The 19,321-nt window shown below is 44.3% G+C and overlaps 1 protein-coding gene across 2 annotated transcripts in view; it reads right to left on the bottom strand.

Annotated features, from left to right (window-relative positions):
• The window catches only part of KIFAP3 (kinesin associated protein 3), a 244,430-nt gene extending 225,651 nt beyond the window's left edge, over positions 1-18,779 (bottom strand). For both annotated transcript variants that reach the window (XM_088460529.1, XM_088460530.1), the window contains exons 1-2: positions 18,546-18,779; positions 1,261-1,392 (exon numbers count right to left, since the gene is read on the bottom strand). In XM_088460529.1, coding sequence (XP_088316655.1) covers positions 1,261-1,392; positions 18,546-18,577 — 164 coding nt within the window. In that variant the 5' untranslated portion in view covers positions 18,578-18,779. The remainder of the gene's footprint in view (positions 1-1,260; positions 1,393-18,545) is intronic.
• Positions 18,780-19,321: the final 542 nt, after the last annotated feature.

Below are 19,321 nucleotides of genomic sequence, written 5' to 3'. Positions count from 1 at the left end.
CTGAGTATCATTTAAATGGCACTGCCTACCTGTCAGTGTATTCCAATGTTCTCCATAGTCAACACCAGCGCCGTAACTAGTGATTCAGATGCAGGCCACACCCCCTCCATGCGACATCATGTTGAGGGGGCGGGGCTACAATCGCCGGTGATTACAGCAATGCCCTGAGGATGCTCCGGGGGACTGTAAGGGCAACGGTGTGACCATCTGAAGTGTCCTTAGGACGCTCCAAGCAGCACTGCTGCAGAGAGTCATTCTAGGCACCCTGCTAGCCAGATGCAGGAGCCGTGGGTGAGCGGTGGTGCCGCCCACAGAGTGCTGCGCTGTGTGCGGCCGCACCACTCGAACACCCCTAGTTACGGCCCTGGTCAACACCTATGGCAGGTGGCAGAATGGGAAATTTGCAGTATGACAAATCTGCACCAACTGCATGATGCCATCAAATCAATATGGACCAGAATCTCTAGGGACTTCATCCCATCAAGATTTCAAGCTGTTTTTGGGGCAGTCCCACTCTGTAATTCAAATGTATCCTAATTATGTGGATACTGATATAGAGCGTCTTTCTTCAATCTCATAGCATTGATATCTCTCCCATATGGGCTTCCTATTTTGCTATTTAATGTTTTTTCCAAATAATTCCACTCAAAATAAAAGTTTAGAAAGGAATGGAGCGAATGTTGAAAAGTGTACTCAAGGCAAATGGATTATCTCCTTTTCAGGTACTTATGACAGAACCCACTAAAATGCAATATGTTCAACTGCTTGCTCCCAATCATTACACTGCAAATTGCATTCACATTGTATAGCACACTATAGGGAATAAAAGGTCTGCCAAAATGTTTCCAAGCAAGTATAGAGCAGGGAGCAAAGTTGTGTGTAATGTACACATTGTTCAGTGTTCTCCCCGTGATCAATTTCATAGACGCGCCACCTGACTTTTTTAAGATGCCACCTGGCACTATCCTGCTCCAGGGGTCTGAAGGCCAAAATCAGAATTGCGCTGCGCTTTTTACTTTGACATACATCCCTCCCCTGTCTTTAGGACGCGGTTTGGAGGGGGGCAAAATTGCAGAGAGGGTAAACAGAGTGGAGAGATGTCTGCACTCTTTATATCTGTATCCAGCCAGCAAGTGGGCAATATCGATTGTTGATATCGAGTTCAAAAGATGGATATACATATAAAAAATTTATTTCATTTAATATATTAGCATGAACCACAGTAGGAGCCAGCAGAGTAGAATATCGACTAGAACTTACATTTTTTGACACTCCTTTCGCTCACCCAGCATTGGGTCACCCATCTCCCCAAGAATTGTAGCCTCCACTTCATAGTGAACGACAAGGGCTTTCTCGCTTGGATGGACATCTATGTTTCCTCCTTTCACTTTCCTAAAAGAAAAAATAAATAAAGATGACCACTACAGACAGAAAATGATTTCAAAGAACCTTTATCAGTATCTCAAAAATAGGACTCATTTATTTGACAGTATTTATCGAACAATGGAATATACAGTAGCTAAATTAATTTACTATTTATTTATTGACATTTACAATAGGGAACAAAGCAGTAATAAAACAAGACTGGGTAATAACAGACAGACAAACAGGTAAGAGGGCCTGTACTTTTGCCTTTTTCCTTCAAAAGAGGAGGAATCTTCAATGGAACCCCCACTGTTTCTTCTACCACCAATAATCCTAATGCTTACATATAGCCAAGACCCCTGCAACGCACCCTTGTAAGCACCAGGCCCCTCTGGAGTAGGAGAGTTCCAGCGCAGAAGGTGTTAATGAAAGCTGGCTATTGATTAAAGGAGTACATGGCTCTAAATCAGGAGTGGGCAATGAGCTGCCCTCCAGCTACTGTTGGACTACACATCCCACAGTTGTACTATCAGGGTATACTAAAACTGTGGCAGGGCATGCTGGGATGTTTAGATCAAAAGCAGCTAGAGGGCAGCTGATTGCCATCCACTGCTCTAAATGCATCTGATCTGTTCTGCTCTAGGGTTGTCAAACTAACCAAGATGTGCAGTACATGTCCCGGCTATATGTAAATATAGGAACATGGCGCACATATGAGGTAGGATCCTAGGGAAGGGACACCAACCAAATAAATTTAATGGGCAAAAAATAGTATTTTAACAAGAAATTATAAAAAAAAAAAAAAAAGTTAAAAATGTATAAAAAACAAACAACCACAACAAAATCAGGACAATGAGCTTATACATACGTACTCTAATGTAGTATTAATAATCATGCTGTGGTGAGTTTGGAACGGCCACCCCAGATGTAGGAATCTATTGTATTTTTAAACTGAAGTAAATGTGAATATTCTGGAGCTTGAGACAATCCTCCTTTGTTTTACCATAGAATTCACTGATACACAACATTCAAGGAAAATAAGGATGTCTATATTCACCAGTAGGAAGCATATAAAAAAAAAAATAAAAAATAAAAATCAGCACACAAATGCATATAATACACACTCCAAATAGAAAATTACAAGATTAGGAGACTGTACAAAATCGGGTACAGTATATAAAAGCTGCAGACAAGCATACATGTAGCAATACAAAATAAGGACAGAAAACATAGCTGCGGCACACATGGGGAGTGTCCATGTCATATTGGATGCTGCTACTCTGGCAGTTTACACTTTTAACACAATAAAAATGCAGATTGCAGATCCATGTATTAGAAACTAACAGAACTGTTTGCACCTACTTTTACCCCTGCTGTTGAGTCATGGAAAAGAACTATTAAAGCGCTTTAGAAATCCAGAACTATAGGCGCCTGCCAAGGAGATGTACTGTAAAAGGCTAACAGAATGCCCCTGAGGACTGTAATATCCTACAAATAAGTTTAAATGTACAAAGGTATTTAAAGAAGACATGATAAAATGCTACGTAAGAATGTTATTGATTTAATAATAGCTGAATTTAACCTTTGCAAACATGTTGGTACTGAAGTTCAAACTGAGAATTGTTTGTCTTGATGAACCATTTTCTGTATGCAGCAAAACCTGATAGGCACAGAAGATAGCGAGTACAGTGAGAAGATGGGTCTCCACAAAAAATGCTAAGTCAACCGAGCTAGTAACATGCTGTTAATGAAGTCAGACTCTTAGCTAGTACATACAGAGGGGCATTATACTATGGTGTAATTTTGTGTGCACATGAGTATGTATATGAAGCACAGAATTCAGAAGTAAGTAACCTGTGGACACTATATTATAGCACTCCATATACAGATTCAGAGACTCAGTTGCACATAGAAATAAGTGTCACATATCAAATTAATCAGCAGAGTCTGCTGGTGCGTCCTAGTCACATGGCGACTCAGATGCATTTTCAGCTAAAAAAAATAAAAAATTACGCCCGGTGCTAGCAGTCTCTCACAGGACTGGCACGCCAAGAGGGGCTTTTTGGCCCGACTGCAGCAAAGATGTGTAAGGACACATCTGCGTGTATGTATATTATATTATACACTGTATATATATGATGGGTGAAGTGAATAACATGGCAAAGATGTATAAGGACACATCTGCGTGTGTGTATATTATAAACTGTATATATATGATGGGTGAAGTGAATAACATGGCAAAGAAGTGTAAGGACACATCTGCATGTATATATATATATATATATATATATATATATATATATATATATTGGGTGAAGTGAATAACATTGATTATCTCACTACATGTGTGTGTGTGTGTGCGTGTATGTGTTATATAATTTGCGTTGTGTTCTTCTTTCCCATTGTGAAGCTACCGGCACTTTCTGGTGCTATGTAAATAAAAGATGTTAGATCGTAAATAATAATGATTGTTAACGAATAATGTTAATGACAGAACTGTGTTGTCGAGTTAGAGGTAAATGTAAGCATGACTTTAGTCTAGAATAGTAATTAAAATCTGCTACTGGTAATACTAATCACACACAGTTTTGTAAAGTTTTAAAGCATACAACAGTTAATGGGGTAGATGTATTATAGCGGCACTTAACGTACCGCTATAACGCTTCCTGCTTCGCCTTTTACCGAGGCGAAGCAGGAAGCACTACTGATGAGATGTATCAACATCTCATCGGCCGGAGAGGGGGTGCGTTAACTCCCCCCTCCGGCGCTATCCGCTAGAGACTGCAGCGCATCAGCCTACTGCTGATGCGCTCTGTCTCAGTCCCGGCCGGCTCCACTGAGCATGTGCGGGAGCTCGCAAGTATTGCGAGACCCCCGCATGCAGCCTGGAGCCGGCAGCTGCTGATAAATAAAGTTTACTTCAGGTAACCAATCAAACATCAGCTTCATGCAGGAGTCATTTTTAAGTTGGATACATTAAGGTCTAGCTAGCTGGGGACTGTGGGCATGATTCAGAGATGTACGCTAAAGCTGCTGCTGAAGCTGCAAATTTGTACGCAGTGACTGTGCAAAAATATGCAAATGTCACAAGCACCTGGATATGTATTGAGATGCCCACCAACTGGCAGATCCAAGCAACTACGGGCCTGATTCAGACCCGCTTGCGAGCGCTATGCAATCGCAAGCGGGTCGATGGTGGCCCAGTGCAAATGCGCACGACAGAGCCGGCTCCGTCGTGCGCATGCGCGAGACCCGGATAGCGACGGGCACACCGTCGTTCTGGGTCTCGTACCAAAGGGGGCGTGCTGTCGATGTTGAGTGACACCACGCCCCCTTCGGTGGGCGGGCCAGAGCCGTGGCTGCCCAGACGGAGGCGTTCCCATGGAAACGCCTACCGTCTGGGGCCGGCCCCACTGACATCACAAGTGATCTCAATGGGAGAACTTTCGGCTCTGTTAGAGCCGAAAGCTCTCTGGGGCTTGCGGCAACGAGACCCTACCCACGAGGGTCTCGTCACAAGCCCGATGGTCGCGATGGTCTTGACCATCGCAACCATCTTCCTGGCTGCTCGCTATAGCTGTGGGTGGCCACCCACAGCTATGCGAGCGGCCAGGAGGCCGCTCTAAAAAACAAGAAGGCCGGCCCTGATTCAGAGCGAGCGCTCTGTCAGAGCGTCCGGCTCTGAATCAGGCCCTCCATACAAAGACGCATCATTGTTCGCAGAACAGTCGATTATTGGACTTCAGGGAAACCCTATGGTCACGCAGAATGGCAGCAGGAACTGAGACACCAGAGCCATTTTTATGGGATCTCAGTCACAGGTTCAGAACGCTCCGAAAACAGTAGCGACATGTCTACATTTGAGTTGTCAAGCCCCCGTTGCCGCCCATACATGGTCCTTGCTTGTCAATCACTTTGCAAATAAATCCTCACTGAGAGAGACACATGCGCAGATTACTGATAATCACTCAACTGCGTAAACATTGCATCCATCTCTGAGTCAGGCCCTATGTCTGATATTTCCAAGCCTGTAGGGCATTTATACTGCTTCTCACCAGGCCCGCTTTCTGCCCTAGTCCAGGGCCGCAACTGGGGGGGGCTGGAAGTGCACGTGCACCGCTGCACCTGCCGCCAGTGTCCTCCAGCCCAGCGCCGCAGGGGGGCTCCAAGCCGGACGCCCGCTGAGATTTTATTACCAGCCAGCGCCCGGCTCCTTCTGTGCAGCGCCGCGGTAGCCGGAGGCTGGAGTTCTCTCCTGAAATCCAGCTTTCGGCTCTCCCCACGGGTACTATGGGAGAGTTGTCATGACGTTTCTCCCATAGTTCCGAGAAGCAGCCGGGCAGACCGGACAGCAGCGGATGTAAGAGCAGGGTTTAAGGTAAGTGTTGTACTTTGTTTGTTTTTTGTGTAAGCGGCACTACAGGGGCATTACCATATGGGCACTACTACAGGGGCATTACTATAGGGGCACTGCTGTAGGGGGCATTACTATAGGGGAATTAGGGAATGGATGGGGGGTGACACCAAATTACTGTCTTGCCCCGGGTAACAAAACTCCAAGTTTCGGCCCTGCCTAGTCCACATATGTTATACTGTACCACACAGCCAAATCTTCATTGCTGCACGCCTTCAATACAAATACATGTATTCCACCACTAAATGATTGGTTATATACTGGCAGGTACAAATAAGAGAATAAAATGTGGTATGATGAGAAAACAAGAGGCATATGCCACTTCTGCAATACTGACACCTTAGCCTGGGCCTTTGAGGCCTTACCAGAACTGATCATTACAATTTCTCACCAGTTAACAAATTGGCCATTTTGCTTGTTTGTTATAAAAAGAAAAGAAAATATTATACTTATTAACGAGCTGATTTGTATGAAGAATGTATACACGTAATTATTTAACAACAATGCAGTAAAGTAGAGTTGTGTACTTTTATTTTCTAAACATTAGAATGAAGCTGGGCACACCCTGGCAGATATATTGGCCGATCAACTGTCAGCCAGTGTGTACCAGCAATGTCTGTGGATGATGTTGTTCACAGACATATTGCGTCGGCTGTGCTGCACAGCCCATGGGAAGATACTGTATGTCTGTTCATTGATGTGTGTACGGGCGATCAGCAAGTACTGTACACTTGCAGAGGAGGCTGCGGGGAGGGGTTCGGGACCCGTGGCCAGATGACAGTTGTTTAGTGTGTATGAACAACTATTATCTGCAGATATATCTGTTAGGTGTGTACCCAGCTTTAGAATCTGTTACTAAATGTATACAGCACAATTGTTCACTTTGTATCATATAACTGAAAGAACCTTAACCATCTAGCTTTCTCCCACCATGCTCCATACAACAATTAACCTATATCCACCTACTTCTCAATAACTGAAATATTATGTGCAGCACAGCTTCCTCACACCTGGATATTCTATTCAAAGAAACATTTGAAATCAAGAAATGTGTTTAGCATTGATGACTTTTGCTAACACGCTTTAACGTGTTTTATTTAATAGATGAAAGGCAACTAAACACGTGTTTGGAAGTAACAAGTCATTAATTAGATGCCAAAATGTGTGATATTTCAAAAGAAAGAGATCTCAAAAGGGCAACATGTGGGAGAGGAGAATCCAGGATAACTGAAAACTAGACAACTCCTAGATCAGGGGTAGCCAACCTTGGTCCTCGAGAGCTACTAACAGTTCACGTTTTCCAGACCACCTAGCAGGTGCACAGGTGTATTCATTACTCACGAGCACATTTGAAACTATCCACAGGTGGGCTAATTATTTCACTTGTGATTCTGTAAGGAGACCTGGAAGACATGCACTGTTAGTAGCTCCCGAGGACCAGGGTTGGCTACCCCTGTCCTAGATGCAACTTTGAATGCGCTATAAAAGATATATAATACTATCATGTTGTCTACATAACTGGTTTCCTGCTCTGAATAGCAGTCAAAATGACTATTTCAGAAAGCCTGTCTCCTTAATAACTCAAAATCCAAACTGCTAATTTGATATTTACCTCCAGTTGTAAGACTGTACGTTGGAAAATTAATTAGAGTAAATGGAAGCAGTGAAGCATTTCCTCGGATATAAAGGTCAGGGACAAGTACCAAGTCCTCTTGAACAAAAAAAGGACAGAAAAGAACTTACAAAGTGGCACTCTGTACTTTCTAATATAACTCTATAAAACATAATTTATAATTACTCTTTAACAAAAAGTTAAAAACTTCACACAAACAAAACTTGTTTTCTGTCTGTGTGCAATTTGTTAACTTTTAATTACACTTGGATAAAAAGTATGTTTCATAGAGTCAAGGTGCACCTACACCAACAATCTATTGGCCAGATTCTGTGTTTTGCCAATTAATTTGGAAAGGGGTACGCTGTACTGTCTGTAATAAAGAGGCCCATACATCAATTGCCCACGATCTTCGATTTCCCAATGATCGGCAAAATGCAACATTTCGGAAATCGTCTATTTGCCTATTCCAGCCAAAAATTATCAGAATCGGCAAATTGAGGATGGGATCCTTTATGCCAGACAGTACAGAGAGTGCCCATTTCCAAGGGTTCTTTGCTGCCCTCCTTGTTTTATTGAGTTAGGTACAGTAACTATTGGGAGTACTGCCCAAACCTTGAAGGTGACTTTTATCACTCATACAGTATGTGTATTATATGTACTGTATATAACTGCATCCATCCTGTGGAGAAAACTTCTTTGGAGGACTTTGTATACCAAGTCCTCCATTGGCCAACATAGGGCTTATCAAAATTACCTGAACTTTTTTCACCAGAAATTTGTTGATGTCTGAAGTTTTTCTGCTTTTCCCTGTTACAGATCTATGTTTGGAGGTCCCCAGTCTTGAGTATCTCTGGTTCGGACACTATTCTTTCTGAGTCAAAGGCCTCCTTTATCAGGTAGTCTACTATGGCATTTAGCCTACTATTTAAATTGACTGCCGATATGGCGAAAATTTTACATTTGTTACTAACGACTTTCCTTCTTCCATTTATTAATTTCCATAGAGTCACCAAAACTTTCAGCCTTAGATCAAGAATATCTAATTAACTGCCAAATGGTGACAATTTTGGCTTGTAGATGTAGCAAGTGGTTCTGAACTGAAGGTAGTGCTTGTGTATATGATGTCATCAATACCAAATTGGTCATGGATTCCCTGATAGTTAAATTTGGTGAACGATGTGCAGGATAAACTCTTGACTTGGACTTGACTCTGGAAGACCACACCTTTTGCAAAGTCTCTCAGCTGCACGACTTCCAGGACCTCTTCCTCAGGTTTAGTAAAGAAGAACTTGATTCCTAATCTTCCACCTATCCTACCTCAAAGAGGGCCTGATTCAGAAGTTGACGCAATGCCGATGTTTGCACAACTGGTCAATGTTTTTTATACTATGCATGCGTTTGAGTCACACTCAGCATGTGTTGCACTGGTTGGCTGACAGCAGTCGTAGTAAGTATTTGGATGCACAGTGATTCACAGTCTGTGTATGTTTCTGGCAAGTAGCATGGTGTGGCTAGTCAAACACAGGCGTGTCATGAGTATTTTGTAGGCGTGCCAGCATCTTTGCACGCAGCTTCACTGGCCCTGGCAGCTTACTTCCGACAGACATTCTGAGCAGCAATAGGGTTGCTCTGAAGTTCAAAGTGCATCCAATTGTGTGTCATTGTACGCAGTGGATTAAAGACAACCCATGGGCATATCTGTACTCATCACAGCAGCTGCGGCATTAGCATAACTTCTCAGTTCAAAAGAGCAGCCGTAACGGGATTAGCGTCCACCTCTGAATCAGGCCCAGAATACTGGGAAACATGTTTAGTTAAGTAGGCTGAAAAAAAAAAAAATACATGTCCATCAAGTTCAGCCTTTCATAAACTGAAATTGTGTTTATACAGAACAATAACAAAGGCTCCAGTGTGACAGTAACTAATTTAGTCTCACATATGGGGATATGTAGTTGGGCTCCTTCCTGACTATAAAACGGTCAACCTTAAATTTACTGTATCAATATGGGTTACAGCATCCTTTTGAAGTAGTTACCAGAGCGTCTTTTTCACGAATACCTCCTACTATGTTCAGCTGCAAAAGCCCAAGATGTTATTCCCAGCGGTCCATGCCCAACATGATCTATTTCTCTGATGGCGATCATTGTCTACATATCACCATGCTAACTTTGCAGCTATGATCTGTCCAGCCTGCTGATACCATAATGTGAAGATAAAAAGGAGTATTATGAAAAGTGCAAACCCAGAGTAAATTCTGTTTGTGATCTCTCAGGTCTGTGGTTTTGGAAATACAAACACCTGTTTCTATGTAGAAGTGGATGGATTTGTGAAAAAAAGGCCGCACTCAGCTTGGATCGCAAGTCTGCAATCGCATGCAGCACATTGCGAAAATATGCAAATTAATGCGAACGCAGCACTATACGAAGACACCCACCAGCTTATAAAGCCGCCCACTTCCCATTACATACATCTGCAAGTCAGCAAATACATTGGTAACATCGGACCCATACGCAGAGTTGTGGTTGAGCTCACAACCTGCAAAGCTTCCTGTCAACATGTAGAGCTCTGGCTGCGTTGCCGTCGCTGGGGCTTAATTATGCACGCCCCTGTAACGGCGTTCAAACTCACTGGCACGCCTGCGTTTCCCCACCCCCCCGCGGTGCATGCGCAGACTGCAAACATCGACCGGTTGCATGCGAACGCAGACCTGCGATCCAAGCTGAATGGGGCTCAAATAAAGCAGCATTTACAGGGCTGTAACATTTAGAATGTTGTACCTGGATGGATCAGCACAGCATAACTCCTACTTTTACACTATCATTTAAAAAAGAGAATGTAGCAATGACAGTAAGGTGTACACCCATTCTATGATTATGACAAGACATAAATGAGGCTTATCTGAGCGGTAATTAGGAGAAATATGGAGTACATGAAATGAATGAAGGGTGTGGCGTCACATTAAATCTATTCAAAATAGAACTAAGATAAGAATATTTACGTGAAGGACTTTAAAGCAGTTGCTAATTATTTTAGACTCATCGGGTGAAATGTAATAGGGTGAGAATTTAGAAAATGTGAGAGTTTAGCAGTAAGCTCTCACACTGTTACATTGGTCGAGGTTTAATGGGAAAACATCCGAATGAGAGTTTAAATCGTGAGAGTTTTTATAGTCTAAAAACCTGCAAGTTTTCATGTTCTTGACTCTATTACATTGGCTAAGTTTAAAAAGTGTGAGAGTTTTACTGCTAAACTCTCACATTTTCTAAACTCTCACCCCATTACATTTGACCCATCCTCTTTATCAGTAGCTGTGAGCTGGTCACATTTGCTGCAGGTCTCTTGGAGAGAACAGAGCCCTACAACAACAAAGGTACAGCTCAATTGGTATCTTAGCTTCTGACTACTTAGGATGAGCAAACCAAATATATTGGGACTAAGTAAACATCCACTTAGTTCTACAGCAGTAAGCATTGCTGCCACACAGTTAAGGGAGGGGGGGTAATGGATTTGATTCCATAGAGGACTATATGTGTGGAGTTGGTATGTCCTCCCTGTTGTTGCATGGGTTTCCTTAAGGTGGTCCAGTTTTCTTGCACAGTGCAAAGCCATATGATAGGTTGACTTCTGACGCCATTAACCCCTTACCTGGTGACATTGTATGTGATGCGACCAGAGCCAGCATTGCTACAGTTGGCAAGGTCCCATCACATGCGACTGCAACACCCCGCTCTGTGCCCAGGTTTTAGAGAGGAGATCTGTTCTGCACAACTGCAGAATGGATCTCCTCCGACTCCACGGACCACTCATAAGAGACGCCTCAGAATACTGTGCGAATGGCACTCCAAGGGCATGCGCCGGGGAACACAGTGAGGAGGGGAACTTAGCTCCCCAACAAGAACTATTTGGCTGAGTGTCTCACTCAGCATGTGAAGTGCTACGATGCAGCGACCATAGTTTTTTCCAATCCAAGTACAGTTTACACACAAATATACAAGAGTCACATATCAAATTAAGTAGCACAGTCTCCTGGTACATCCTAGTTGCATTGCAACTTAGATGCATTTTCAGCAAAAAAAGATGCCTGACGCTAGATGAGCAAGGACACATCTGTACCCCCACAATGATGGAATATTCCAGCAGGATAATGTACTGTGTCATCGGTCCCAAGTTGTCCAGAATTGATTCGAGAAGCATTCTGGAAAGTTCTGACGAATGGTGTGGCCACCACGTTCGCCAGTGAACCCAATCCAGCATTTATGGGACGTGGTAGAGTGGTCGCACCCAAGATCCTGCATCTACAAATATAAGAGAGCTGTTAGAAGCTACCCAGATGGCATGACCTCTCCAGAGGTCTTCCGTCCATTTGTGGATTCAAGTTGCTGCACTTTGCCAGGCTAGAGGGGGTCCTACACAATACTAGGAGGTATATTTACTAAAGTGCAGGTTTTTAGAAGTGGAGATGTTGCCCATAACAACCAGATTTTACTTAACATTCATCTAGCACACAGGTTCACAAACTCAGTCCTCAGGACCCCCAAACAGTGCATGTTTTGCTGGTTTCCTCACAGAATCAGTGAAATAATTAGCTCCACCTGTGGATCTTTTAAAATGTGTCAGTGAGTAATGAATACACCTGTGCATCTCCTGGGTGACCTGGAAAACGTGACCTGTGTGGGAGTCCTGAGAACAGAGTTTGAGAACCACTGGTCTAGCACCTTCTAGAACAGTGTTGGCTAACCTTGACACTCCAGCTGTTGTGGAACTACATATCCCAGCATGCCCTGCCACAGTTTTAGCATGCCCTAATAGCAAAACTGTAGCAGTGCATGCTGGGTTATGTAGTTCCATAACAGCTGGAGTGTCAAGGTTAGCCAACACTGTTCTAGAAGATAATAGCTACAGTAGAATGGCTGGTTTCTATTGGCAACATCTCCACTTCTAAAAACCGGCACTTTAGTTAATATACCCCTAGGCATCTATCTCATGACTTTTGCCACTTCAGTGTAAATGAGGTATATAAAGAAATGTTAATAAAGAACCTTAGCTAACTGCTCTGGTGATTTCATATTATTATCATGTCAATGCCATTTTGAGCTGGATAACCCGAGAGCAAAATAATTTACTTTTAATACTTTGACCTATTGTTTTATTTTGTTTTATAAAAACATTTAATAAAGAAAGAAACAGGCAATTAATGTTTAAAATACACTTAGCTGGTAATTTAATTGTTTTTGTGTTTTGTAGCTCCCATCTAAAGTGACCGGGAGTTATTGAATTGCTCTGGACGACCAGCCATGAGGCTCCATTTAATGTGGATTTCTGCTCGCACCTCAGGGGGGTGCAAGCAGAAAATAAGAGTTATGGTATAACATACCTTTGTTAACTCTTTTTCTTCAAGGTCCATAGGGTCCACAGGAATTACCTTGGGGAATGTGGTTGGAGTGATCCAGGCACCAAACAGTTACAAGCTTTAGCTCCCAGAATGCACTGGGTCCTCCTCCATATATACCCCGACCCTGGCTACAGGCATTTCGTTTGTTACCAAGCACAAGGCAGGAGAAGGATAAGATGAGAAGGAAAGACAATTGTACCTCAGAAACACTCTCTCTAAGAAGAGGGAATCATAGAAATATAAAAGAAAATTACCCAATAACACCAGGTGCGTTAGGGTGGGAGTCCTGTGGACCCTATGGACCTCAAAGAAAAAAAGTTAACAAAAAGGTATGTTATACCATAACTCTTATTTTCTTCTTCGGGGTCCATAGGGTCCACAGGAATTACCTTGGGGATGTCCCAAAGCAGTTCCCTTAAGGGTGGGGACGCTTCGGTTTAGTAGAAAGGAGAATCCGACGCCCAAAGGAAGCTTCCCGAGAGGCAAATGTATCAAATGCGTAAAATTTTACAAAAGTGTGGACTGAAGACCATGTGGCTGCCTTGCACAATTGTTCAGCAGAGGCACCACGACGAAACGCCCACGATGGTCCCATTGATCGAGTAGAATGTGCTGTCAATGTGTTTGAAACAGAGAGATCGGTTTGTGGTTAAGCTTGAGAAATTGTCATACGAAGCCACAGCCATACAACACAAAAAAGAATCCGATTTCCTAATGGAGTTGGTGCGAATCCACGTAAATACGTAGGGCGCGTACAACATCCAGAAAAGCTTCACGTACAGAGAGGTCTGAAGACTGGAACCACCATTTTTTCATTTACATGAAAGTGGGAAACTACCTTAGGAAGGTAACCCGCCCTGGTACGAAGAACAGCTCTATACTGATGAAAAAATAAAGAGGGAGAGCGACAAGAAAGCTCTGCCAAATCAGAGATCCTGTGTGCAGAGGAGATAGCAAGAAGAAAAACGGTCTTTGCTGTCAACCACTTAAGGTCTACTGATTTCAGGGGTTCGAATGGGGGGAACATGTAGAGCCCTGAGAACCAAAAGACAAATCCCATGGAGCGACCGGAGGGACAAAGGAAGACCCTGAAAAAATGTCCTACCATCAGGCAGTGGGGCAATCCATCGCCGAAACCAAACAGAGTGTCAATGCCTGAACTCTCAGGGTGGCCAGGTGGAGACCCCGCTCTAACCCAGGCTGAAGAAAAGCAAGCACTCGAGAGACCCTAAAAACTTCAGGATCATATTTTCTATATTTACACCACTGAAAATACGAGTGCCAAACTCTGTAATAAATGCGTGCAGAAGAAGGTTTCCGCGCCCTAAGCATCGTCTGAATTACAGAACTGGTAAAACCCCTGGTTCTTAAGATGGAAGATTCAAGAGCCACTCCGTCAAAGACAGATGGGGAGGTCCGGATACAGGCACGGACCCTGTGCTAACAGGTCCGGCCTTAGAGGAAGAGGCCATGGAGTGTCTATGGAGAGACGCTGAAGGTCAGTGAACCAATGAAGTCTGGGCCAAGCAGGGGCTATCAGTATTACTGTTCCGCCCTTGAATTTCCTAATGAGAAGGGAGGAAATAGATATGCTAGCTTGAAGTTTCACTTCACTGCTAGAGTGTCCACAAACTTGGCTGCAGGATCCCTGGTTCTGGACCCATACCTGGGGACCCTGTGGTTGTGGAAGTCCCCATCTGTCCACTAGGCTCTGAAATACCTGCGGATGAAGAGCCCACTCCCCGGGATGTATACTACATGCTACTGCAGTGGACAGGCCTGCCCTTCAGTATATCCTGTGCCTGAACGAGTGCTCTGAACACTGCACGCAGTTCCAGGATGTTTATGGACAGGAGACCTCTCATATTTGGGAAACTCAGCCTTCACAATTTTCTGGCATTTAAACACCAAAGCCTTCCTAAGTTCTGGCTCCTCACTATCTACAGTATGTTTACCACAGCTTTGACCGCCCTAATCAAGGAAGGAACATCTGCTGTAGGAAAATGGTCCTCCTCTCCTGAGAGAGTTTCTTGAGAGGAGCCCTGTATGTCCTCACACTCATCAGAAGATGCATCAGAGTCTGCAGGCTGGACGGAGTGATAGGAGAAAGCCGACCGCCTTCTGTTTTTAGGCTATACCGGCTTAGCTGCTTGCAGCGTTTGCTGAAATGCAGCAGGGAACTAAGCCATACTCTGACCTGAGTGGGCATAAACATTCATCTAGGACGGATGCATAAACATAGTAGGTTGTAGCTGCTGAGGGTACCCCATAGTAGGGGCCGGCATAGGAGCAGATAACCAGTTTACAACCTGCGCCATGATCTGGGCAAAGGAAGACCAAGGGGGTTCCTGCCCAGGAGCTGGTAGATTTGACTGATGTGATGACTCCTTGAAACAGTGACCACATAGTCCATTCTGTATGAAATCCTGAGGGGACAAGCCCACCTTACAGGCCATACATGAAACCAACACAGGGCTTTCGCCTCCTGTTTTTCACTTTCTTTGGACATAATATCCCTAATGTTATGCAAAGTAATATAATACAATGTGACAGTGTTTTCACACCCAAAATAACCCACACACCTGTAGCAGAGTGCTTATGAGGAGAAACAGCAGTTATAGTTATAACTGACAGTTATTCAGGAATTAAAAAGGCAGTATAACACACAGATTTACACAAGTAATAAGCTCTTAGTCAACTACGAACAGCACACGAGGCTAAGTAGGATATTGAGCTCTGTATTACCTGGCCACCGAAGGAGAGGTATACAGGGAGACTGACCAAACCTCCTGAAATCTGCAGCCACCGTGAGCACCTGAGAGTGGTCTCTGGCCATTTCACATAACAGGGAGGCAGGTGGAAGCAACCCAGATGGAGGACACCTCGTCTCTGGACCAGCGTCTGGGTTGGTGGAGGGGCCGCCGGGGAGAGCGTACTTCCCCTAGGCTGTATGGATCCACCGGGCTCACTGACCTATACATGGCCAGCGCCATTATCATCCCCGGCTGTCAGGAGAATCTCATGTCCCGGTGGTCTAGTTGGGGAAGCAGTTTACCTTGTTCCTTGCAACAGCGGCCTCTGGCAGGTCTCCATCGCCGGAAGTACAGACTGCCACGTGGTACCCCGCCGTCAGCGGCCTGCTGGGAGCCACCTTGCCTGCATCCCCGATGCCTCCAGCTGCAGTCCTGGGCTCAACGCTCACTCTGCTGACGCCCGCCGAAATCACCAGTTCCCTCACTGGGGTTGCGGCGCCGGCAGGAGTAGATGGAGAAGCAGCGCGGGCGTCCATTTGGACGCCTAGTGTTGCTTACTTATAGGAGAAAAAAAACGGTACATCCGTATCTTTGCGGCCCCCTGCTGGATGTGTGTTGAAGATACGGAAGTAGCGTAAACTTCAGGAAATACTATTCAGTCCCTTGCGGGCTCGCTGCGCTCGCCACGCTGCGCTCGCAACACTGCGGGCGCGGTGGCTCGCTTGCCACATGGATTTATTCCTCCTCCATGCCCATTTGGATGGTAGGGAATGACGTTTGACACAAGCTTATAAGCCAGTGTCCAACGTCATTCCTTACCATCCAACGTCATTCCCTACCATCCAAGTGGGCATGGAGGGGGAATAAATCCATGTGGCAAGCAAAGCGAGCCACCGTGCCCGCAGCGTGGCGAGCGCAGCGACCCCGCAAGGGTCCGAATGGTATTTCCTGAAGTTTACGCTACTTACGTATCATCACTGACTAGTGAAGATACGCAAGTAGCGTAACCAGAGGCCGCAAAGATACAGAAATACCAAAAAAACTTGCTTGGGACTGCTGAAGCAGTCCCCTGTTCACCAGGTGCACTCCTGCGCAAAAAACAAAAAAACTGAATTCCTGTAGCCAGAGGCGGGGTATATATGGAGGAGGACCCAGTGCATCCTGGGAGCTAAAGCTTGTAACTTTTTGGTGCCAGGATCACTCCAACCACATACCCCAAGGTAATTCCTGTGGACCCCGAAGAAGAAATATTGCTCTCAGGAAATACAGCACAAAACGGCATTGCCTTCTTTCATTGACATCAGAATGTTATGATATGAAATGTAAATTACGGCTTTGGTGTTGGTCGCGAGAACCAGGTGCTCTTTAACTGCAGAACACCTAGCACTTAGCAGCGAAGAAGCAGCTTGGTTCAGCTAATCCCATGCATTAGGGCGTGAGAATGTGGCTGTAGCGTCCATTTTAGGGATGGTCGCCCAAACAATTCAATAGTGCAGTTTAGACAGAAGCTACAAATAACTGATTGCCCCCTAAGTGTACCATCAAATGGCCAGTCATCATGTTCCTCTTGTTTATTCTCACTTGTCTTTTGGGCAATTCAATTAAAAGCTATGGCATGAGTTGCTGGTAAAATGGTCAGAACACAAATTCACAGCTGCAAACATCACAAATTATTATGAGGTATGAATACCCCATAAAGCACAGGTTCTCAAACTCGGTCCCCGGGACCCCACACAGTGCATGTTTTCCAGGTCTCTTCACAGAATCAAAAGTGAAATAATTATAACCAAATGTGGATCTTTTAAAATGTGTCAGTAAGGAATAATCCTGTACACCTACTGGGTGACCTGGAAAACGTGACCTGTGTGGGGTCCTGAGGACGGAGTTTGAGAACCACTGCAATAGAGGCATAAAAAACAAAATCTGCAATATTGGGTTACCACATGAAGCAGCAATTGCACAAGTGCACATCAGCGCTAATTGAATACAATGATTAAGTTAATCATTAAGTTTATCGTTATTAAATGATAAATCACCAATATCATTGCGTGTGTATGCACTATATCATGTATTGCGCTCTCCAGTATGGTCGTCAGTCACTTCGCCTGATCTTTCTGCATGGTAGGCTGTATTTCCCCTTCGCGCTAGGGACCTGGAAGTGACGTGAGGGCGGAAGTGCAGTTCCTCCCTATGACAGCCAGCTACAGAAATACTTTGTCCCCACTTACACAAGTTTGCTGTCGGCTCGCCACGCTTCGGGCATGGTGGCTCGCCACGCTCGCCACATGGTTATATTTCCTCTCTATGCCCACTTGGATGGCAGGGAATGACGCCGGACACAGGCTGATGATGTCAGGGTCCTCTCGGTGAAGGGGATTTAAACATTACCCTTTCTGCATGTTCAAAAGATCGGGCAAAGTAACTGACGATACCATGCAACGCTATGCAGGGGGAGGGGCGTATTGGGCGGTCGGGCACTGGATCGCCCTGTGTGTAGGGAATGCCCAGTATGTCGCCCCTTGGATCATCGGTCTCATCGTACCATGTGTAGGCACCTTAAATTGTTTGTGGTTCGAATTAGTAATTCAGTCATGGACATTGTAAACAGAAATGACCCAATGTGCTCCACAATTACTTGACACATGTTTATGTCACGCTACTGTAACATGCAGAGCTGCACTCAGGGATAGCAAATGCCATACACCCCAAAACACCTCCTTTTCCTGTAGTGCCACCTCTATTTACTGCACAAAGCAATAGGCCACGTCTGACACACTCACATATATGAATCACAATGGTTTTGGTTAGTGCCCAACAGCACTGGGCTGAAATAGATACATATAATATTATGTCTACGGTGCAGACTATTTGCAGAGTCATTACATAAACAGTATCTGGGAAGAGATCGAACATAAGCTAGTAGCCATGGTCCTGTACATAAAGCAGCAGTGACCCCTGAGACCATAACAAACGCCCCTTGCCACGCAACATGAAAGACACATTCACCTCTTTAGGTATCTGGCGTCCTCTGACTGCATCCTTATAGCACCAGTGATGTCTCTGCGGGGGTACAATACCGGGAGACGGGGCTATTGTGAAGCAGAAGAACGAGAAGGTTTGTTGTTGTTACCAGGGGAGGGGAAGAAACGGCCGCTGATGCTGCTGCTGTCTCATTCTAATCTACACTAGCAGGACAAGAGGCCGGGTGACGTCAACGTCACATGATCATCATCGCACATAGAGGCTGATGCACCAGGGTAGGAGGCTCTCGGACCGGCCGTAGAGAGCTGTAGAAATCCGGTAGCATGAAATAAGACAAGTTTAACATCTTTGTTAATATTATTGTTATTATATAACTTGCCTGAACATATATAGTGATATGTGTGATTGCCTTCTTAGCCTCTTGTCAATATGTAGCAAGTAAGCAATTCAAGGCACTCTCAATTTTACACATTCAATATACACAACATATAGTATACAAATATAATAAAATACAATAAAAAGTATATATGTAATTATAAATGCACTTGACTATTTTTCATAATAAAATATAGTCTGGATTTTCAGCAAAGTTAATTCATAGAATATTCAATATCTTCACAGCACAACTTGTGATCAATAAATTATATCTTAGGCAGAAATATCAATTTAATTGGTGCTTGTATACAGCCCGATGGATATATAACTTTTGTTTCAAATTGTATCATTCCATCATATCTGAGTTATTCATCTGAATGACGCTATAGTACTTGGCTGCAGCCCCCCCAGTAAAATCCGCCACC

The sequence above is a fragment of the Taudactylus pleione genome, unplaced genomic scaffold (assembly GCF_031769625.1).
Source record: "Taudactylus pleione unplaced genomic scaffold, aTauple2 ptg000048l, whole genome shotgun sequence".
NCBI classification, from domain to species: Eukaryota; Metazoa; Chordata; class Amphibia; order Anura; family Myobatrachidae; genus Taudactylus; species Taudactylus pleione.
Note: the sequence above shows the minus strand (reverse complement) of the source record. Positions and strands in the feature narration are given on the sequence as shown.